Source organism: Podarcis vaucheri (assembly GCF_965113315.1).
Source record: "Podarcis vaucheri genome assembly, chromosome: 4".
NCBI classification, from domain to species: Eukaryota; Metazoa; Chordata; class Lepidosauria; order Squamata; family Lacertidae; genus Podarcis; species Podarcis vaucheri.
This window is the reverse complement of record NC_138762.1, coordinates 55,407,159-55,431,469: the sequence shown is the minus strand read 5'-3', so window position 1 is coordinate 55,431,469 and position 24,311 is coordinate 55,407,159. Positions and strand designations below refer to the sequence as shown.

The window sequence follows — 24,311 nt, the reverse complement described above, 5'->3', positions numbered from 1 at the left end:
ATGGATTGCAGAGAGCAAGTGTAATCTAGTCTGTTTATTGGTTTCTCAAATGAATTGCTCTGTTTTTATGATACTACCTCTAGCTTTGACTTTCATACCTGCTATATAAAGCAAATGGGTCATTTATGTCAACACACTTAATTGATTTACCCATAAGAATTATTAAATTTTATGAAGTATGAGATAAACCCACATGTGATGAAAAACTAAGTTTCGAGATCTGTTACAAGCACACAGAAGGCTGTACATAAGGAACTGTTAAATATAACTAACTCATTGTGTATTTTGTTTCTAATATCTTTTTCCCCCTCTAACACTTAAGCTTTTATTTTGATAAAGTTAACTGTCAAGGTTAATTGAACAATAGCTAAAAAGGACTGTCATTTTATATAACAAAAATGAATGACACTTCTTGTGACAGGCAACTTGGATGAAGTAAATGACACTTAACATTATGCAAATGACATTTAACATTATGCAATTCTTCTGTGGATATGCAGTCCTCACCCCTAAGATTAAAAGAACATGATTTGTCAAGTTCCAAAGGCAAATTATTACAATTAACAAGTAAGTTATTATAATAATATATTTTGCTGCACCTTGTAATTTCATTCCCACCAGCCCCAGCTTTCATTCCTCAAACCGAATACAATCTAGAGTACCAATAGTTCCATTAGAGGGTTGGTCTATCTTTCAGTGTTCTCTGGCATGAATCCCAGGAACATAATGTATAACAGCACATGATGTCCTATGTGTACCAGTGCCAATTTGTTTGTTATGGTTTAGGCTGCTTGTATCTTCTGTTTTTGACCACATGTTCTGATTCCTTACTGTATTTACTGTTATGAAATAGCTGAATTCCCTGAGGTTTCTCCTTGACAAGGCAAAGGACAATTTGATCAAAAGATGTTGGGACAAAATGGATACTAAGCTGAGGCTCAAGGCAGACGGGGAAAGTGGATTATCTTTGTAATAAGTAGTATTTCAGGACCAGCTATCAGTTCTTTTCACATTATTTTATTTATATACTGCTCTTCCTCCAAGGAATGTAGAGTATTGTACGCACACATAAACGCACTCCGCAACAACCATGTGTGGCAGATTACACTGAGGGACACTCAGTTGTTGGAGTTTCATTTTGAACCCGAGTCTTCCCAGTCCTAGTATGCCACTTAATGGTCTAATCCCAGGGCAGTCAATTGTTTTTCTGTTGCATTCTAGGACTGGCATGAAAAATGATCAGAGCCAGAGTTGAAAATGGGTGGGGTTAGAGCCAAAGGTGGGGGCAACCCCACTTTTCTTGCTGACACCTCCCTATTTATCTCTCTTTCTCACACACCCCTTTTCTTTTCCTTGCAACCAGGAGTGCTAACTTGGCCCCACGACTGTGGGTGCCCAGGGCTGTGGATGCCATGAAGCATACATGGCCCTGGCACTGAAATTTGTGGGTGCCCAGTCCCTTCATAGGGAATTTTGTGGGTGCAAGGCCCCAAGGAGTTGGCGCCTATGCTTGCAACCCACATAAAATTAGGTCAATGGTCAAATGAAATTAGACCACGGATTGCCCACTTCTGGTCTCTTCACTAAACCACACTGTGTTTCTTTCTTGTTTGCTTGCTTTTTTCTGATGTAACTAAATCTTATGTGGTAGCTAGTGTAGAATAATGGCTAGGAGTGTTTGCTATGCACCCAAAAAATCCTTGCTTTGAATTTCACTATGATCTGATGAGGTGTCCATAGGAAGCTGCAGTTCTTAACTCAAGATTATTTATGAACATGTTCATGAACAAATTTAAGAGCAGGTCCTCACACTAATGTTTAGGGGACTTCAACTTCAACATCCCTCCAGTGGGAGAAACGTTCATTTACTCCTCCTTTCTGCACCCCTTAAACTAGCCTGCTGCTTTGAGGTGTAGTGAAATCTTGAAGTAAGCAGTCTTACTGTCAGTTGACTTCTGGTTTAAAGACGCTCTCAAGGCAAATCTTTAAAAAACTAATACAGTGGTACCTCAGGTTAAGTACTTAATTCGTTCCGGAGGTCTGTTCTTAACCTGAAACTGTTCTTAACCTGAAGCACCACTTTAGCTAATAGGGCCTCCTGCTGCCACCGTGCCGCCAGAGCATGGTTTCTGTTCTCATCCTGAAGCAAAGTTCTTAACCCAAGGTACTATTTCTGGGTCAGCGGAGTCTGTAACCTGAAGCATATGTAACCCAAGGTACCACTGTATGACCATTGATAACTAGGAAACACTGGCCTGTGAGCGCTCCAACTGGAGAACAGCCTCCAACTGGAGAACATAAAGGTGTCATGGACTTCGAAGAAGCATGAACTCAGAGCAAAAAGGAGAAACAAGCTAAGAGGAAGGCACGTTTGACAAACCCTCACCGTGCTCAATTCCCACCCGTAAACCTATGTCCCCACTGTGGAAGGAGATGTGGATCCATAATTGGCCTCCACAGTCATGTAAGATTCACTGTTAAGACCGGAAGACAAACTTGACTATAAGTGATCGCTGGTGAAGAAGAAGAAGAAGAAGAAGAAGAAGAAGAAGAAGAAGAAGAAGAAGAAGAAGAAAGATACATGAAATGGGGGGGGTGCTATGCTTCAGGTAGCAAAATGCATTGAACTGGCCCTTGCCCCAGATAAATTTATCTCTTCTCTTCCTGGTAGTATGTTAATCCTTTTCCCCACATATACTCAGCTCCTTTGTTATAGACGTTCTCCTCCCTCCCTGCATGTACTGAGAATAACTCCAAGGATTAGGCCCAGGTATCAAGAAGTACTTATCCAATTATCATTTCAGTTTTTTCCTCCTCAGGCAAAGATAATATCTGAGGAGAATACCTCTCCCTCCACTCAAGGCAAGTTCTGTGTCATAGGCTACCTTCCTGTGGCTCAATGGGCACCATAATTCAGCAGCACTGTAAACCACTTCTCCTCAGGAAAATGCTTTGGAAACGCACATCTGCTGCATTCCTCAGAAGTCTTCTTTTCTCACCTCAGGCATCTGTGACCCCAGGCATATTCACAGTCTTTCATATCTAGATTGACAAGAGTGTGGGATTCCTTCCCTTTTCTCTCTCTCCACCCTTCTGCTCCCTTTGAAAAAAAAGGGGGGGGACCTCCACAACACAACCCCTTCCCAGGTTGCAGCTCTCAGCCATGTAATAAATAGCACACAGTCCTAGGCTGGGCTACAGTAACACACCGTTTGTGCTGCTTTGGAATTGTATTATGCCACATGCTTTGTAAACTGTGCAGAAAAGGAGAACATCATCAATCAGTTTAGTGGCAAGTGAAGTTTATTTGACAAGCATAAGAGAGTTTTATATATAAAAAAACAACTAAGCAGGAAGACTCATAGAGCCTGATCCCGAAAGCGGCAAATCCTTTTAGTACTGTCTAAGCCACTATTGATTCACATTAAATTAAGAAGTTATGTTCACATGTTATTCCAGAGACATATAACTTGGATTGATGGTGCTGGGCCTAATCCAGAAGTGTTTCAATGCAACAAAACAAGTCAAAACCCTGCTGCTTCAGGGATCAATTGTGTGCTTAGAGGCTATCGCATAAACGCTAGATTCAGAATGATGCAGTTCGCCTTCAGTGGCAAGTTTGGGCTGATAGAATTCGCCTCTCTGACTTATCTGCATGCGGAGGGTGTTGTGTGCCAAACATGCGGCATTTAACGAACACTTTGAAGGGTGATACGGTAGATCTTATCTTAAAAGCCTTTTTTTCCTAAAATGTGTGAGTTGAGTAAACACATGAGTAATATCAGGTATAGTTTAGCCCCAAACCCTTTGAATAAAAATCCCTCAATGTACACTATACCTTTAAAGCACAAACACAGCACAACACTTTCTCAAATAATTCTAGGCACTGTAGTTTAAGAATTGCTACGTACTGTAACTGTGTGAACTAGCCTGGGTTGCTTTTCCAATGTGACCATGAACACTGCCTCACCAAACCATAGACAGCCTTTCTACACTAAAGGGGGAAAAGATTAGAAAATTCACTACCCTCTGCCTGGAATCCACATTTGGCATGAGGGCCAGAGGAAGATGAAATGTGCTCCAGTGCCTTCTCTTATCCTTCTCTGCTCTTGAACCTGGCCCCTCTTTGTTTTCAGAGTGTGAATTGCTGGGAACAGACTGTCCTTTAACAACTTGAGAGCTTCCTTCGGGAGGGAAGAGGCACTGCATTATCCTTAGGGCTACTATCTGTGATAGTCTGGCCACTCAGTGTCAGAGCTGGTGAGCAGATTCTGTATCTAGTACATTGTTGCCCACAGGAATGAATAACATCCATTGAGCTGAATGGGAGAAAGTCAAGGTGCGTGTCAGGGACATCCTTGGGATGGGCAAAACACCCCTATGAAGTTCAGAACATCAAATTCCTTCTAGTTCAGTGACAATGTAAGAATAAAATGCGGAACTGTAAGCCCTGGCGTATTGTTGTATTGTTTACAATGTGCAACAGTGTGAATGAGCATCTGAAAACTGTTCTTATTTTTTGAGAAGTTTGCCCAAGGGGAAAAGGGCATATTGTCCTTTAAGTAGGACAACATGCACAGTTTCTATGAAATAAAGGCATGATTGTACTTCAATGGCAGGGCAGCTCTTGTCCTGAAAACAACATTAAGAGCTTAGAGGTTCACAGCTAAGGTCAGTGTGACCTAGGGCTAACACGTCAGGAGCATCCAACCTGAGACAAAGGACTTTTTTTCAGTCGGAACTCACCGGAACTGAGTTCCAGCACCTCTTTGTTGTGTTCTGGCACCTCTGTAGCATTGAGGCGCCGTTCAGAGGTGGAGTGCGGCATGGTGCTTGGGGCTGCATGCAGAGGCGGAGAAAGGGGGTGCAGTGGGGGCGGACCTGCCGGGTGTCTTCTCTGAGGGGGGGTGACATTTGGCTTGCAGTGCGCCCGCAACTCCCAAGCCTTCCCAGAGCCATCGGGGGGAAGTGGCAGAGCTGTGCTGCTTTGCCAGCTGCATTCCCCCCTTCCCCCTTCATTTTGACAGGGAGGCTTGGGAGTCACGAGTGGGTGGTGTGCCAAATATCCACCATCGTTGGCTTGCTCCACCCCCAGCTGCAGGGTGCAGGCCGCTCCGTGCCCCCAAGCAGCTATCCCGCGTCTGGGAGGGCACCCTCCGTGCCCCGCCCCCTCAGGAGTGCACTCTGCCCCCCTTGGGAGCACACCCCACCCCCTTGGGAGCGAGCCCGCCCTGGGCAGCGTGGGCATATGCTCCACCACTGGCTGCATGGTGGAGGCGGAGAGAGGCACAGCGATTGGGGTAGGGCAGCTGTGGCAGAAGGCAACGTTGTAAGCCAGAAGTTTAATTTTTTCCCCAGCGGCAGCAGGGCGAGTGGGAGAAGAATAGAAGTCCTCTCCCTTAAAAAATCTCAACAACTCAGTGGGGGCAGGTCCCCCCCTGAAAAAAACTCACCTCTTTTTCTAGAAAAAAGCCCTGCTGAGCCCTATGGGTGGCTCCCTAGTGATGTCACAGGGACCCTGCTGATGGTATTAAGCATTAACCACAGTCTCTGAGAGCATGTCACTCAAATAAAAAAAGACACAAAGTCTAACAAATGAGCAAACATGGCACTGGCAGAAAATCAAGCTAGAAACCTTCGCTAAAAGGAGTGTTCCCAGGTCCACCTGAAGTTCGGGAGCCTGGGTAGGGGACACATACTCTAGCTAGCTTGCATTGGGCCAGAAGGGTTTAAGTGTCCTCAGGCCAGGCCAGGCGTTACTGCAGGCAGCAGAGGCTGCTCTTTACATGCTCTGCTTGTTCCTACAACCTTACACATTGCGCCAAGCATGCATCTGCACTCAAAGCCCCCTCCCCTTTTGGAGCCCACTCCAGTTCTTTTTCTTTCTCTGCGCTCCCACCACTGAGCCCCAGAGATGATGGTTTATTGGGGGGGGGAGGGCATACCTCCCGGAGAGTCTGTGCAAGAAATTGCAGCCAGCTCTTGCTCGCCTGAAGCTTGCAAGCTGCATCCACAGTCTTCCTAATTTTAAAATATAAATTAAACTTGCATTTGCTCACCTGAAGATTCAAGCCCTCCTCTTGCCTCCAGGCAAACCTGGAGAATGCAGGTCATCCCTAGGGCTTTGGCAACCCTAGTGAGTCCGGCCACAGCAACTGCACATGGTCTTGATAATTGTGAAATTACTGATCAGCCGCGAGCACCTGCTGTACCTAGTTGTAAAATATTGCTTGAATCAGGGTCAGAATCCATGGTGCAGTTGGGTAAATTGAGATTCTGAACTTAATGGTCCTGCTGGTGTTTTCCCTCTTCAGATGCTAAATGCAAATTGCTTCACTTACTTTAAAATGTGGTAAGTCAGCCATACTGTATTTGGGGCCCTGGATTTCTAACACACACACCCCAACAGCACCGCTGGTCAAAGTAAAATAAATGGAGGTTCCAAGTTTTTGAACCATTAGCCATAGCCAGCTCCTAGAATTGACATGCTGAGGTAGCCCAAAGTCTAGCATCACCCACTCCACCCCATTTTAGATGACGCGGCCATTTTGCTAAACGTAGGAAAGATTTTTGAGGCATTACAATTTTAAGATATACAAGTTTGAAGCAACAATTTCCAAGTGACACAAAGGACCTGTTTATTCTGGCATAAATGCAGTCACTGCTTTTGTTCATTGTTTTTAAAGATATCAGATTGTGCATTGTATGTTGCCAGTGCTGGATCTATTCCCAGTGTGAAATACCAGGTTGGAACTGCAGACATAATTACAGATGAAGTTAGATAGATTGTAGTTTCCATTCTTATTAGTACATTGTGGATGAATGAGCCATGACATCAAACTTTCCAGTTTCTACATGTGCTAAGGTCAAACTAGACATGATGCGGGAAATATGTGACTGGGCCTCCCAGGGTCTTTTTCTAAGACTTAAAAGTAGCTGTTGGGTGGTCCAAACTGGACCAGGGTTGCAGTGCTAGGGGAGGTCTTTAACACTTTCTCTTCATGCAGTTTCCCAAATAAATTGTTTCCAATGGATGGGACTAAAGATTGGTGCAATATAGATACCTGTCCTTTTTAGGCTTCCATGGGAAATAGGCTACAGTACTGTAGCTTCAGAGGCAGCATCACTGAAGCTGAGGAAATGGCATGGAGAGAAAATGTTAATCCCTTTCCCATTTTCAAGTAGTCTGTCAAATGTAGCCCCTGCCCTCAGCTGCTTTTAAATCTTAAAAAAAGAAGACATTGGGAGAACCGATTACAGATTTCCTACATCACACCTCGACTGACCTTAAGTGTCACATGTGTGTTGTATATGTGACAATTTCACCAACATGTGCCACACCGCACTGAAATGCATAGGACGGAGGTGACAAACAAAGTGTTGGATAGTTCCAATTGATTGTCCCATTGATGTTGGTTGAAACCACATACTCGGACTGTGTCCATTTGAGGTTTAGATAATTTGAATTTGAAGATTTTACATTGTGCAAATATTTGTGCTAGTTCAAGGAATGGTATTTTTAGGGTGTGGTTTCTAATTTTAAGCCTTTCTGGTAAATATATCAGGTGTGGCTTTGTTGTGTTGACTCTGAAATAATCCATTGTTTTGGCAGTGATTTGGAATACTCCTTATTTTGGTAGCTAGATAAAGGTATTTGTATATGATATCGTATATACTACTGTATATGCAGACATAGACTTGCACCAGCTGTGGAATGGTAGGACATTCACGGTTCCTCTTACAGCACAGAACACTTCTTTTTACAATCCAGACTCTGGGGTTGCAGTGCTCAACTCGCTTTACTGGCCGAGGTAGCCGACGTTTTTCTGCAGACAGTTTTGCCAGGTCATGTGGTCAGCATGACTACGCCGCTTCTGGCAAAACTAGAGCAGCGCACGGAAATGCTGTTCACCTTCCCGCCAGAGCGGTACCTATTTATCTACTTGCACTTTGATGTGCTTTCGAACTGCTAGGCTGGCAGGAGCAGGGACTGAGCAACAGGAGCTCCCCCTGTCACAGGGATTCAAACTGCCGACCTTCCGATCAGCAAGCCCAAGAGGCTCAGTGGTTTAGACCACAGCGCCACCCGCGTCACCAATAGGACTGTTAGGCTCTGTCTATTCATGCATCTGCTCAAGCGAATTCTCCATGCTGATTTTCAGATATGCAAATTCAATAGACATGGAACAAGATGTTGAATGGTTGGCGTCGTTGTCTTCTGAAAAGATTGAGAATAAGCTTGTTTTCCTCACTAACCACATTACCACAAAAGGCCTTCACTGGTTTTTGCATCAATCACTAAGTATGTCACATTTTAAAATATAGGTAGCTTTGCTGCAGCCTCCAATGTATGGAAAAATATCACACCATTCATATATACACTTAGGACTAAGGTGAGATTTGAACCTGGGACTTCAACAGCTCATTCTCTTAGCCATTACACAACACTGTAGCATGTGGCTTGACAGTCAAACACACCTAACCAGGATAACTTGAACCGAAAAACAAACAAAACCCACACACCTCCATCTGGAAGAGCCCTAAAAAATAATAAATCTGAATATTCAGGCTGCTTACGCACTATACCTTTAAAGCACATTCTTCCCCCTAAAGAATTCTGGGCCTGTAGTTTACTCCTCACAGGTTTACAATTCATAGCAACCCTTAACAAACTACATTTCCCAGAATCCTTTGAGGTGAAGAAATACACTTTGAATGTGCTTTACGGGTATAGTGCATATGCTGTCTCATATGGTTTTAAATTTTCTTCCTGGAACAGCTGAAGCCCAGGTCAAATGACTCAAGTTCTACTAACTCAGCATGAGTAAATCCGGGAAGCCATTTACAGTGCTCACCTGGTTCCACTACTTCTTGGCCAATTGTTATGAGACTGTCATTGTCACATAAACGATGCACCCAGAGAAGCCCTATGTAAACAGTTTTCTAGTTTTTCCGAGAAGAGTATGCACTCTTAGTCCAATAGTCTACAAATTTTCCTCTCGATGTCTCTGTGTTCAGAGAGAAATGTGTGTCTGTGGTTTCTGTAAGGATTTTGGGAAAATTCAGTTCAGTTCATGTTTACAGGTAGACCTACCTAACCTGCACTTTCTGAAGCCATCTGTGAACCGAAACACAGCAAAGCATCCAAATTTGCCCTTCTCTGAATTTTGCAATGCAGTTATCCAGCCAAGTAATGTGTACAAAAATGCATGTACCGGGATAAAGTCTGCATAAAAATGCATACAGTCGTACCTTGGAAGCTGAATGCCTTGGCACTCGTACGTTTTGGCTACCTGAAGTGAGTGTCCTAGTTTGCGAACATTCTTTGGAAGCCAAACGTCCAGAACAGCTTCTGCAGCTTCCGATTGCGTGCCTTGGTTGCTGAACGTTTTGGAAGTCAAACAGACTTCCGGAACGGATTTCGTTCAGCTTCCAAGGTATGACTGTATATTGGTGAAAATAACATTGCACTGAATGCATTACATTCAGAAACATTGCTTTGCAAAAATGTGCACATTAGGCAACACTGCACACAAGCATACATATATCAGGAGAAATCAGCTGATGAATTTTCATGAGGACTTTTTAAAACAACAGCAACACACAAACAGATGTGGAAATGTGGAGAACTGAACTGAAAACTGGAAAAATACTGAGAGAACTTAAAATGGACAGATTTGCCCACATCTAGGTTTCAGTTGCCAACATAGTCACTCTTCTTCCAGGGCAGGCAACTCAAAACTGAGACTTCTGGTCCATCCTACAGAGATATTTCATCAGAGAAGATTTGTCCCCATAGGTGAACCAAGTTGCTGTAGAAGAGGAACGAGCTGCTGTGGTTCCTAAACATTTCATGCACTTCAATTCATAAAGGAAGACTATCAATTCTTTACCAAGTAAGATTTCTTCTCCATTATTGCTCTCAGACCCTCAGCAAGTCTGCTCTTAACAGTGTTGTAATTGCTGTCATTCTTATTCACCCCCTTCACCCCAAGGTCAGAGGGCAGGCTACACAAATTAAAATACAATATTAGAAACAGTTTAAAACAATTTACATTCACAGCGATTGCTGTTTGCTCTGCATTTGCTGATCTCAACTTTGAGATTTTTAATCTTAAATTCAACGTATTTTATGTGTGCTTTATATAAATTGCTCTTATGATAATTGTTTTAAAATGTATTTATGCTGCTTTGGTTACATTGTAGTGCACCATTACATTACATTACAGCCCATTCCCCTGGAAAAGTACAGTAGAACTATAAAATAAATAAACAGATGAGGCAGAAAAATGTAGAGCTAATGAAGAAGACTAGTGAATCTTACTTTATTTTCATTTATTTATTGGTGAGATTGCTTCACCAGTAACTGTCCAGTTCCTTACCATCACCACCAGTCTTCCAGCTTGTTCTGTTGTGTGAGTTTTATCAGACTCATCAGTACTTTTCTGTCACAACCATGCCTAATTTGAGCAACTGCTCTGGGACTCAGGGACAGCACACATAGCAAATGTGTAGCTTGTCAGGGAAACACCATTTACACAATTCAATTCACAACTAATCTGAGGGAGAAAGGTTTTATTTGGAAGTCATACTCATTTAACTTGTGCGAAAAGTTTTTTTAGCCATAAACACATTAATCATCATGGGATATTTTAATGTCAGGCTGCAAATTAGGCTCCGCCTCCTGCTCCCAATAACAGTGAGCTGGCCAGTCGCATGTGGTTATCTAGTCACATGCACCAACAAACACCTGAATTTAATGCATACGCTTGAGGCAGATACAAAACTTTGCCTTTGCATGCCCAATTTGGAAGAACTGGTTCTCTCTGTGTGTGTCCCCCACCTCACATATGCCCTAAGCCACATAGTGTTTAATCACTCAACAGTGAACTAATACAGATATATTTATACTTTGTGTGATTTCAGTGCTCATGAAAACTGAACCAGTGCATTTCCTGTGCCATGAATCACCAGCCTGCCGTTTTCCTACACTACAGATCTCCAGTCAAAATAATCCCTTTACTCATCCCAAGTAAGTGGACGCAGCCCAGTCACGGGTGGCAAACATTTATTTTTCCTTGTAATGAAAGGAAGTGAGTAGTTCTACCTGCATTCACCTGCTTGAATGTAGATGCAATTTCTGGAAACTGTTTTCTCTTTAATAAAAGTCACCGAATATGAGCACATGTTTTTTAACAGGAAGTTGTTTCTATAAAAGTGCTAGTTTGCTTTTTGCTGATCTGGATTTAACATGATAAAAAAAGGAGTCACTTTATTTGCTGTGCTTAGACTCATTTGAGGGCAACCTTTCTGTTACATGCAAATACATATATTTGGTAAAAAGCAGTTGTTGTTGTTTTTGTTAAATATTTTTTATTAATTTCCAACTACTAAAATCCAATAACAGCTACATTATCAGTATCAAATTACCATTCATATCCAAATACAGTGGTGCCTCGCAAGACGAAATTAATTCGTTCCGCAAGTTTTTTCTTCTTGCGAGTTTTTCGTCTTGCGAAGCACGGTTTCCCATAGGAATGCATTGAAAATCAATCAATGCGTTCCTATGGAAACCGCCTTCAGACCAGGTCCGGGGACAGTCTGTCCCCCGACCTCTTCTGAAGGCTGGGGGGGGACAAGGGCTTTTCTTCCCACCCCCAGCATTTTAAAAAACACCGGACTTCTCCGCTGTCCGGGGCGATCTTAAAATGCTGGCGGGCGGAATTTTAAAATCGCCCCGGGACAGCGGAGGACCTCTCCGCTGTCCGGGGCGATTTAAAAGCCTCTGGGAAGGCAGGCAGGGGGGACAAAGACTTTCGCCCCCCGCCAGCCTTCAGAAGAGGTCCTGGACCTCTTCTGAAGGCGGGCGGGGGGCGAAAGTCTTTGCTCCCCCCCCCGCTTGCCTTCAAAAGCCGTCCGGGATAGCGGGAAGCGCTTCCCTGCTATCCCGGACTGCTTTTAAAATGCTGGCGGTGGGGAGCAAAGCCTTTCGGCCCCCGCCGGCCTTCCTGCACCTCTTCTGAAGGCCGGAGGGGAGGGGAGGCTTTGCTCCCCACCGCCAGCATTTAAAAGAGGTTCCCGGAGATTTCCCTATGGGCTTTCTTCTTGCGAAGCAAGCCCATAGGGAAATTTGTCTTGCGAAGCAACTCGCAAACGGAAAACCCTTTCGTCTTGCGGGTTTTCCGTCTTGCGAGCCATTCGTCTTGCGGGGCACCACTGTATATATCAGTTATAAAGCCAATTATTCAATTTGTGTCACTTCCCGTGTGTTGGGTTTTGGTGTGCAAAGTTCTTATTTCTTCCTGCTTCCGAAATCTTGATTAATCCAATTACATTCATTCCTGATCCTAGTCCTTTATGTACAGAGTTCTTGACTTCCATTCATATTTTTTTGGTAAAAAGCAGTTCAGGAATGTGAATCAGCTTCTAGAAAAGGGGGTTCTTTAACCATTATCCCTCATTGTTTCTCATTTTCTGCTGCAAACCTTATCCCTATTTATTTTCCCACTCTTGTTGGGTTCCTGAGGAGCATTCACCCTAAATAGACACAATCTCTTCCCTTGTTCCTTGTAAGAAGGCAAATGTGATTACAGGAAAGGAGAAAGGTTTACGAGTCAGTGTGCAAGTTCATTGCGGGTGCTTATAACAACGCCCCAAGAGTACGGGAAAAGCAGCTTTGGAGAGGACAATCTTCAGCTGATGAACAGCAGTTGAGAGGGGATTGCTTATTTTTTCCCATACAGTCTTTTCCCAATTCCAGTGGATAAATTGATGAAGTACAATGTGGAACTGGTGAGTCAATGTGGATGAACCCCAAATCATCTCTGAAGCTGTTCTCCCTGCTGGAGGTCCATATATTTGTTAACTCTTTTATGTTTACTTTATTCTCTGCTCAAAATCCATACAGACACACATCACACACACAGTTTCTTGTTTAAAAAAAAAGGCTTGTAGTTTTCCAGCTAGAACAGGGGCAGGAAACCTTTGGCCCTCTGGAGGCTGAATAGCTCAGTTGGTTAGACTGTGGTGCTGATGATGCCAGGGTCACAGGTTTGACCCCCCTTTGGATGTTGTTGCACTGCAGCTCCCATCAGCCTTCACTTCAGGCCATGCTGCCATGTGCAGGTGGGCAATGCAGTTCAGTAGCACCTGGAGGGCCAAGGCCTTAGAAGATGAATACAAAAGCTATTAAAATAGAAAGGGGAGCTGAGAAAGGAGGGACAAAGATGGAGGCATGACTTTATAAAGGGATAAAGAAAAGGCTTATCTTGGTCCAAGGTGAGTGTGTACTAGGTAGAACAGTATGCTGGAGGCAAAGAGCTTTCCCATGGTATTGCACCAAAATTTCAAGCACTCAAAGGTCTTTGCAATCCTTGTTTCTTTCTCCATTTTAGATCCTTAATGTTGCCATTTTACAGATGGACAACTGTAGGCTGAGTGATAAGCACATGTCCAAACTTCGCTGGCTTCAGCTCTGGCACATTTGCCCATTTACATTTGTTCCCATTACTCCCTGCAGTGAAAGAAAGCAGCTTCACTTTGCAGGTACAACAGTGCTGGTGGTGTGGGCAAAGGAAAAGGTGAGCTGTTTTAATCTGGCCTGACCTTTGTGTAATTTCATTGAAGAGATCTTTGTACAGAATTGCTTAGTGCTGCATGTGCAGCAGACTCACCCTAGCACATGGCACATTTCCTTTCTTGTTTTGTTTGCCTGGAATCCTTTCTCCACCTGGAAATCTGTGTCTCTGTGTCACCTTCCTCTTGATGGAACTGCATTACCACCTGTTTATAAGCTCCTCCCCTGTGCACTCAGAGTATGAGTTTGGCCACTCATACCCAGACGACAGGTCCCTCCCAGCAAACACGGTGTGATGGTGTGGATTCCCAACACCCAGACCTCAGGCTTCTTCCCAGCCATGCTCAGAGAGAGAGCCTGATTCCCAGCATCCAGGTAGCAGGCTCCCTCCTTCGCACAGCTTGGTGAGTTTGCATGTTTTCCTGTTTGCTTGTCAGCCTTTCTGTTCCTCCAGATGGGCTGCCGCCCTTGCTTAAAATCATCTTCTTGTTCAGACACATACATCTTTCCTTTCTGTGCTTCTGCATCTTGGGCAAAAGGTGGCACCTGCTCTGCTGTGTCCTTTTTCCCCTCAGGCAGTTTTATATTGTGAAACAAAATTCCCATGTGAAGCGGGAAGAGTGGGAAGAACCCTTGTTTCAAAGAACCTTACTACTTGAAACAAGAAGTGGATTACAAATAAATAAATACATTTATATTTACCTTTACATATCATTTCCATAGACTGCTTGACACTTTATAATTTGAGTACTGAATTTCAGCTCAGTGTACCTGTAGACATAAAGGTAACATTGCCAGGAATTTTTGTTTTGTTTTGTTTTGTTGTAGCTGGGGTGCTCTGTCTGGTAACGAGAATGATAACAGGCAAACATTTTAAATCAGTATAATAACTCCCCTCTCAAAATTCCTATATACCCATTTGGAAACAAGTGTGAGTTTAAAAAATTGAATTGATTGGTATGAAAATATTAAAGTTTGACTTTTTCTTTTCTCTCCCTGTCCCCTCCAAAAATCCAGCTTTAGAAATAGGTGTGGCACTTCTGTGTTATCATTGTATTACTTGGGACACAGATCCAAAGGCGCCCATAACTTGTATACTGAAAATTGGGGGGGGGGGTTAGGAAGCTGGAGAAACAAGGGAGTTTGTTTGTGCCCTCAGGTTGTTGGGAAGCTTTTCAGCACCCCCTAAAAGTTCAGTGTAGTTAATTTCCAGGAAACTGGACCATCTTCACATAAGCAGATAAAATAAAAACGGAGTTCATAATGTTACAATTATCAAGCTTTACAAGGGAGTGGTTACAATGGCAGCATGCAATGGATACTGTTAGATGTGGTAGTAGCACATATTTTTAATGAGATGCTGGTGGAAATTAAGTTGATGTAGCTAGCAGTTCCATGGGCTCCCTTGGGACTGAGCAAATCCCATTCACTCTCTATGACAGGCTTCCTCAACCTCGGCCCTCCAGATGTTTTGAGACTACAATTCCCATCATTCCTGACCACTAGTCCTGCTAGCTAGGGATCATGGGAGTTGTAGGCCAAAAACATCTGGAGGGCTGAGGTTGAGGAAGCCTGCTCTGTGGTCTTCTTGTTACAGAAGTCTGTAACATTTTCTCTGTGCCCTGTAAAGAGCAGGTACACACAGTTAAGAACATTCACAATTTACATGTGGCTTAAACAAAGTAGCAAGTAACAAGCAGTATTTATGAAGAGTTATGATGAATTTTATGTTAAAAATTCACACACTGATGATACCAAGAGTATGACGTGAGTATGGGCCCAAGAGTATGGGCTTGAACACAAAGGAACTCAGGTGAGCATATGGCACCTGCAATGTTGTTGAACTCAGTAAAAACAAAAACCCATTTTCAACACTATGCACCCAGTCCAACCCTAATATGACAAACACACATCCCAAGGAATGTGGGGTGCCTAATATTTAGAATAGCAGAAGTTGGGAATGAAAGCTGACAAATTAGAATGTGTAACAGCATGGCCGTTTCAAAAGAACTGCTGCCAGAAACCTTCAACCCCCCTCCCAACAGCGGCAGGGGCAGGGCAATACGTGCACAGGGGTGGCGCGGCGAGCTACCCATGGAGTCTACCTGGTGGATGTAAGCCCCACACTGCCATTTTGGGCAGCGTGGGATCCCGAGCCACTGTATCACCCCCAGGAGAGACGCGTGGTTTGGGCGCATTGCAGGCCAGGCCCCGTGGTAAGTGCCACCCCCCGCAGTGTCCATTCCACTTCCAAAGTGTTTGAAAACCAAAGCGCAGCTACTGATTGGCTGCAGGAAGCTCCTGCAGCCAATCAGAAGCCGCAGAAGCTTCTGGGTTTTGATCGTTCTTTCAGGAGCCAAAACATTCGAGAACTAGGCTGTTCAAAAACCAAGGCGTGACCATATTCTTAACAAGATAAGTTTTCAATTGTTTCCTAAAAGCAAAAATGCTAGTTCCTTGTCTGAGTTCAACTGGAAGCTGATTTCATAGAGTTGGAGCTATAATACTAAAGATCCATTTTATTTTTGATATCAGCTATACCTTCGGGCTATACAGAACCCTTAGCAATTCCCCATAAAAGGGATGAAATTGCGACTCAGAGGTCTATGGGGCAAGGCTCCAATTGGCTAAGTAGATCAGTTCTCTTTAAAATGTGGACCAAATACATTTCTCCTCCCGTGAACTGGCTATCACTAGCCAAGACTATTTCAGTGTATTGAGAATGTCCTTAGCCTGCAGCCATACATCTGGAATAAGCCCCACCCTCTATAATCTGGGAATGCTGCTAACAAGAGTGCCTAGACATACAGTACCTACTTACTGGAATCAATTTGTGTGTGTTTTCTGCTTGGAGTGAGTTCAGATGCCATCTAACTTTCCAAGTGATGAATATATTCCAAACTCAGTGCTGATTTCCTCTTTCCCCTTCACAATAGAGATATGGAAACACATTCCATGTCCATCCCTTAACATTTAAATCAGGAAATTGTATGTGACAGTTACTCTGTGTTTCCATAACTATAAGCACATTAAGACCTGCTGTCAGCTAGCTCATAGCTTTCCCCACAATAAAGCCACACTGAATTACAAACAGTACCTGCTTTCACAATTTAGGGCATGTAATAATTCTGAAATAATAATTCTGAAACTATACTAAAGCATGCCACTGTCAGTTGTTTGATACCCCAGCATTGTATAAATGAGTGATTGGACTCATTAGTTGAAAAAGATTCATCACATAACTTGTAAAAAAAGGTAAAGGACCCTTGGACAGCTAAGTCCAGTCAAAGGCAACTATGAGGTTGCGGCGCTCATCTCGCTTTCAGGCCAAGGGAGCTGGCGTTTGTCCACAGACAGCTTTCCGGGTCATGTGGCCAGCATGACTAAACTGCTTCTGGCACAACTTGTATTATATCACTGTTAACCTAAATCAGAGCAACATGGGAAATTGGTTTATACCAAGTCATTTTTAATAAACAGCTTAGAGGCAGGGCCGGCCCTACCATTAGGCAGAGTGCAACAGCTGCCTCAGGCAGCAGTTGCCAGACCATTCCCCCCTCTGAAGAGGCTGGTCCTTTAGAGGAAATCTGGCACTGCCGCAACAACCCCAACCCACAACCAGCCCTCTTTTCCTAGCTTCTTACTTACAAGCAGTCAGAGGGTGGCCATGCCTGTGGTGGGCTCTGGCTTCATCTTCTACTGTTGGCCTCCCTGTCTTCTACCTTAGCAGTGCCAACGGGCACCAGTCTCCATGGTTCTTCCTGAGTCCCCTAAGCTAGACTGCTGTGCATTTCAAAACCTAGCCTATGGTGAAGGATACTGCCCCTTTGCTAGTGTTGAAGTAAAGTTCAATTGGCCGACCTGTCAGAATCTGGAGGCGCCATCTTGGATTTTGCCTCAGACATCAAAACAGCTTGGGCCATCCCTCCTTAGAGGTTTTTATTAGAAACAAATAGAAATAAGTCACATCACTGGGCCACCTAGCTCAGTACTGGCACCAGCAGCAGCAGCTCTCCAAAGTTTTAGGCAAGAGTCTTTTTCGTTCATACCTGCAGATGCCAGTAATTGAACCTGAGACTTTCTGCACACAAATCTTGTGCTGGATCCACCCAGACATGCCTCCCCTCCAAAAACCAACCTGTCAGAACAATTTCTCTTTAAAAAAAATGACTTATTTCTTAATGCTCATGTGATAAAGAGACATTGTTAAAGGGATTTCACAATTGCAATAGGGTGAGATTTCATTCTTCAAGCTACAATAACTTGAATCAGCACTCTTTCCATGTGACGGAGATTTCCCAGTGTAAAGGTCACTATATGGAACATTCTGTTATATGCAGTTCCATTATTGCCATTTTACAGTTTCAAATATGCAGCTATGTAGGCTGCAGTTTGAATCAGAAGAGTAGCATGAAGGGAGATGAGCTTCGTAACCCTTTGCCCTGGAAATTTCTGCCAAAGATTACCCCAAAATGCATCCCCCCCCCGATAAGGGGAAATGGGCGTGTTTTCAGCAGGAAAACAGCAAGGTGGCTGAGAAGGCCCTCTCTCTGTGCCAATTTTTGTCTTAAAACTGCAGCCACAGCGCTTGCCTTGTTTAAGAAGAGATAAAAGCATAGCCCCGTGTGGAATATTTTCTTCTAGTATCTGTCAAGATAAGGGGGCCAGAAGTTGGACCCTCTCCCAAGAAAACCCACACCAAAAATAGAAAACATACAAAACTTTGTTTGGGCTGATTACACACAAACTAAAATAAAACATCAACTAGGGTTAGGGCTTTGGAGCAAGATGCAAGACACACAGGCACAAAACTGTTACTCAGCTGATCCCCACCCCATGGAGGGGCCCGGAAGGTTTTATCATAGATCACCCTGTGACTTCTTGTCCGGTGTTGATCTCCTGACCTACAGGTGAAACTCAAGAGTCCAGCTACGTGCCAAAAGCATGAGCAGAGAGCTAAGAAGAGTTGCTCTCAAGATAAGACCAAGGCCACAATGATCTCCAGCTTCCTTAACCAGTTACGCACCAAACTTTGACAATATCCATAGTAAAAAATGGCAATGCCCCTCTGAAGAGGAAAGAAAGTGTATTGCAACCACAATTTAATGAAGGTTATCTGTCCTGTAGGGGGTCTCTCTGTTGTGTTCCTTGGCAGTTTAATCTATTGATTTGTGGAGCAGGCAGTGCCTTATATGTCCTACCTCTCATTATTAATAACAGCACCCAAATCCCATCCTCTTTCTTCTGTGCACACACAGAGATTGTCAAAGGCTTGAGACCACACAATACATGGCATAGTGCCATAGATTACGAGGCTTGACTAAATGCTCATGGACTCAGAATTGAAATTCTAAGGTTCCAATGACTCGACTCCCTGGGCCAGAGTTAGCTAGCTCCTTGTGATATCAGAGCACCTAAGCCAGTGAAATTCAGAAGGGCCTCTGCTACCAAAGAGGTTATTGTGACATCAAGAAACTGCATCAGGAAAGGTGGGCAAGCAGAAATGACAGAGGTAGAGGAAGAAAATACAAAAGGAGGGATGGGGACAAGTTAATGCCAGTCAGGAGGGAGACCTTGGGTGTTTCCAGACAGGAGCTCTATATTGCAAATTGGTCATACAGATCCAGTTTTTGTCTGTGTGCGACTGACACATTAATTTCCTCAGATTAAGGGTCGTCCCCCCCCCAAGCCATGGATGTTCATTGCTATTCCATTGCTTGCCATCCACACCAGTGGGCAGAGCTCAGTGAAATGTATTTAAGCTGTGTTGTTTAGCTCCTCCCCTAAGTCACACCTCACCTGCCCTGCACAAAGTTCTTTTTTCCACTCTGGGCATGCATTAGTAATTCTGTATCTGTGCATGTGTGCCTTTAAAAAAAATCACTGGAAGTGCACAAGACTTAGCTGTCGTGTTTCATAGTAGGCAAAATGGATGCTTGTGTTTTGGAACAATATCCATGTCAATGTGCCTTTTAATTTTAATTTAATATTGAGGTCAAAAAACTGCAGCAGCAATGCAGTACCAAAATTATATTAAAGAAGTCTTCTGCAAGACCACCATAATAAAATGTAAAAAAAAAAAAAGTCTTATATGCATATTGCAATTACAATCTCTGGGATAATTCCCCACATTTGCTATGTGGAAATCTTGAGAGAATAGCTCCTCTGAACTAGGTTGTAAGAATTCAGATGTGCCTTCAGCATGCAGAATCAATGGAAAGCTTCAAGTTATTATTAATTTATTAATTTATTATTTATACCCCGCTCATCTGGCTGGGTTTCCCCAGTTGTCACAAAGTAAAAGAGGCAGAATTTTAGGATGGTTGGAGAGGATCATTGGATCTGTTATGTTGAGCAGAATACATACTGAGAGAGAGAAAAGCCGTATATGTTGAGGGCTTTATTTTTCTTCCACTAAAAAGGGAATATTGGAAGCAATAGCTTTAGCCATCATTATACAAGGAGTGCATTTTGGTGCATTTTAGTGCAAATGGCATTTCATTCGGTAAAGGTAAGTATTTCATCTGGTCTTTGGTTCATGGGATTTCATTACGAAAAAGCCTCTGAGAACCGGCCCCTAATCTCTCATTCAAAATACAGTATAATGACATCTCTTTTTTACCAATAGAAAGTCAGTTTATATACTATTTATGTATAATTATTTCCATATTTTGTTTTTAACATGTTTCCCCTCCCAATTTTCTTCTTCTTCTAGAAATCAGAATTTAAGGAAGGAGTTCTTCGCAGGACAATGGCACTGGTGTCCAACAACACAGCGTTAAACTACCTCCTTTCAAAACTGCTAGAAGACTATGAACGCAAACCCAGCCACCCGACAGCTGCACCAGTCGTTGCAACAAATGACCATCTGGAAGTCATCTACATACTCTTATTGCTTGGCTTCTTTGGCTTCTTCACATTCGGAATAATGATGAGCTACATCCGCTCCAAAAAGCTTGAACATTCAAATGACCCGTACAATGTGTACATTGCCACAGACATTTGGCGGAAGAAGGACAAGGCCAGCTTGAAAGCCAAGGTGATGGAAAATTATAAATCAAGCTTCGTCTTGGAAAACCAGCATGCTGTAGAACAGCCCACCAGTCACATTCCTGAAGTGAACCCTTCCTAGCAAATGGGCAGCTAATCTTACAGGCATCATACTGAATTTTCCAAAACTGTGAAAGTAAGCAGTTTGTGGCCTTTATTTGCCCCTTTTAAGGAGAAAAGTACACCCCCCCCCCCGCCTCTTCAGGGCTGAATTTAGGTTTGATAAGGCCCCAAGCTACTGAAGGTAATGGGGCCTTTTATATTCCCAGCTGTCCTTTGTAAACAACAAATTGTCACTGTTTTTGTGTTGAATATATGCTATATGGTAATTTATGGACCTAATAGCTATCTAATGCCATTTGCACATAACACACATCATAGGAGCCTACACAACACAAAACACTGTTGCCGTATGTAGGTTTTATTTTATTTGTTTTTTATCTTATATTTTGGAAATGTACATCCAGTTTTCTCCCCTTTAATTTTTTTTGGGGGGCCCAAGAGAGTAGGGCCCTAAGCTATAGCTTGTTTAGCTTATATGTAAATCCGGACGACCTCTGTTCAACCCTCTTAGCATAATGAGAAAAGTGCATCTGCAGCATTTAGAAATCCAGTGCATTTTGGAAGACTATTCTGTACTGGCAGGTGCTGCTTCCAGCTTGGGAATCAAGCTGCTGAAGGAGATATATGCTGACTATGATCTACTTCCACCATAAGCAAGGAATTCCACAAGGAATTTGGGCAAAAAAGTAAAAGAAGAAGTAAATTAAGCCTCATTCCACAAACATATTCTTAACACCAACAGGAAAATTTAACTACAGACCAGAAATGTTTTGATTTCACATGGGGTTAGGTATTTCCTTCCAACCTACTGTAAACAAGTTACTGGTCCTTATGGGATGGAAGATGACAAGTCAGTTTAATGCAATGCTAGCCACATTATTTCCTTGTGTGCTGCAACAAGGCACCCCAAACTGGCTGGCCTTTAGCCACTTCATACTGATGACTTGGGGAAGGTGTTTACTTTGGTGTAGCAGTTAGAAATAGTTGCGAGTGACTGTGCAACTTCAAAGAAGGCAGCCGGGGTTTTTTTTTGGGGGGGGCACAAAGATACACTGCTAATGCTAGGATGATTCTGGATAAAATGCATCAATAGGTGGCACCCTAGAGCAAATGAACCTACATACAAGTATTCTGGAAGCCAATGGCTCGACAGAGCATTTCTTTTCCATTCTTGAAACACTACCGTTTCCTTGCTTTTGTTTTTGAAAGCTCTTTACCATAAAGACATGTCTCTCTACATTTAATCGTTGCTTCTTGAAACTGTATTTCCCCCTGCTAACTTCTTTAGTATTGGTACTCCCCTGTTAATTCTATCTGCATATGTGTGACATATGTTTAGTTTTGGTACTTTCTTTTCATTCCTTCAAAGAAACCATTCTGCATCCTAGTTCTAAAGTTGTGTCTCTCAAAATGCAATGTATTTTAAGTTTAGAACCTAGACATTATTGTGTTAAATCATCTAGATAAATTACATAGTTCACATCCATTCAAATGAGAAACTTGCTGTGAAAATCCATAGAATGCAAATTGCAGAAAAAAGACCTATTACAGATCAGTAGTTTTTTTCTCCAAATATATAATGCTGATTCCCATTATTAATTTACACAACTGCTCTTCTTAAATAATGTGTTTTCTCTTCAGTATTAATTATTTCCATTGAATGTGCCTGTAATTTCTGGTTATTATATAACTTTTGTATTATTTTAAACCAACGATTTCCTTTATTTTTAAAAAGGAAGATTGTACCTACAATTCCTCTATAGAGGAACACCTCATTGTGGGGAGGGGCGGTTAATGTTGTGGTATGAGGATATATTATTAGGGTTGCAAGTGACCTGAAAAAATGGCCTAAACTGTTGTGTTTTTTGCCAGAATATGATTTGCAGAAATCAACAGGTAAACCCTACCTGATATGGAGGTAAATATGATCACCTTCCAATGACTACAGATTAAAAATGCTATAAAAGGCACAACTGCTAAAAATGGCACCTCTGTTTGTCATAAGTTTAGAGTATTTTCCATGCAATTGTAATTCTTCTTTATTAATGTGTAAATTTTCTTTATAAAATTTAATAAAGTGTTAATAACAAATATGTATCACATTTGTATCTTGATAATATTCCACATCATGGCAAAGCCATTCTGATTATCTAAAACTAAAGATTTTAGTGAACAAAATGCCTAGTTTTTGTTTTGTTATAAATCTATGGTTCAGACATCTGATTTATTGCTTGTTCATTCAAAACATATTGTTTGTGCAATTAGTTTGCCAAAGAAATAGTATGCCTTTAGGTATTTGCTCCTTACTTGTACATGGCACGTAATGCAGCCAGTTTGGGGAAGGCTGGGATAAGAGGCCTTTTCTTTTACCAAAAAATCAGTTTAAAATTATCAACATTGATCATACTTTGAGTTTGTTCAGGCCAAGTATACATTATACAGGAAATGGAATAAAGAGATAAAGAGAGAGAGGGGCAAGCCAAGCCAAGTCGGGTGCTCTTGGTTCCCCATAATTACCTTTGCAATAATCTTACGATTTTTTCAAAGGCATCCAATATGATTTTGGCATGTTTTGCTATTCATTATAGAATTGCTCACTAATCTTGTGTAGCAGAAGCAGTCCATTCTGTTTGTTTAACTATAGTGAAAAACTCACCAAGCAATGGTTCATCATTGATTCCCAATAGAAGCTTTTTTGGGGGGATGGGGGGTTAAATGTGAATTTTACTGGCACTTTTACAGGAAATAATATATATATATATATATATATATATATATATATCTAGGTACCAAGAGAGTAATTTACAATCAAACTCACAGTGTGGTATAACAACTAGATGAATGGGTTTCAGGTAATTCAGATCCTGCTCAATTTTGAAGCTTAGCCTTATGGAAGTTATTGAACATGGGATACAAGCCTGAAGTGTATTGTAATGCAATGAGCCTTATGCTTTTGATGCAGAGTGTTTCCTGGCCACAAAACTCACCCTGCAAGCATTTGCAGCTCAAAGTATTAGCAATGACATTAGCATTACTAACCTCAAAGTTTCATTTCTTACACATAAACTTGGTTTTTAAAACATGAGTCATTATCATACCCGGACTATTTTGTTCATTGCAATGCTATGATAAGAGCTCTGTTTATCTCTCCAACCAGCCAGCCATAGACAGTGAATGACAGCAGAAAAAAAGTAAACATAGAAAGAGTGTAAAGTGTTGGTTGACACTGAATGTATTTATAGTAGTGTTGACATGCCCAAAGTGTAAGGAAAATGACTTGTGTCTAGCAATGTAGAATTCTCTGCATGCAAACACATCTCTTCAGGTCTGCAATGTAAGGAATGGGTTTTAGTTTTGCAGGAGCACCACCTGGTGGTTACATGATGGACTAAGGGCTTCATATGACATCATCATAATCAACAAAACGTCTTAAGGCATTGCTGTTGGTAACAGGATGTGAGGCATAGGATGTGGACCACACTGCTTCTTGGTATTGGAGTCATAATGAAAACATGCTAACCCCTTCCTATATTACACCTGAGTTTTTATTATAGGATGGGTGCACACTGTGCCTTGGTAAATGATGCGGAATGTTTTTAAAGATAAAATGACCAAATATGTT

At 42.4% G+C, this 24,311-nt stretch overlaps 2 protein-coding genes across 4 annotated transcripts in view; one reads left to right on the top strand and one right to left on the bottom strand.

Annotated features, from left to right (window-relative positions):
- CLIC6 (chloride intracellular channel 6) overlaps positions 1 to 24,311 on the bottom strand; it is a 137,525-nt gene that overhangs the window by 76,125 nt on the left and 37,089 nt on the right. The gene's annotated exons all lie outside the window — the stretch shown is intronic.
- On the top strand, positions 9,629 to 22,784 carry KCNE1 (potassium voltage-gated channel subfamily E regulatory subunit 1). The gene is made up of 4 exons (XM_082220549.1): positions 9,629 to 9,896; positions 10,927 to 11,032; positions 13,520 to 13,580; positions 20,292 to 22,784. Coding segments are annotated over exons 1-4 (585 nt in total). The 5' UTR covers positions 9,629 to 9,895; the 3' UTR covers positions 20,709 to 22,784.

Coding starts and splice junctions, on each gene's coding strand:
- KCNE1 (XM_082220549.1), top strand. Junction 11,033..13,519: donor AATCCCTTTACTCATCCCAA/GTAAGTGGACGC, acceptor TACTCCCTGCAG/TGAAAGAAAGCAGCTTCACT. Junction 13,581..20,291: donor TGGTGTGGGCAAAGGAAAAG/GTGAGCTGTTTT, acceptor TTCTTCTTCTAG/AAATCAGAATTTAAGGAAGG.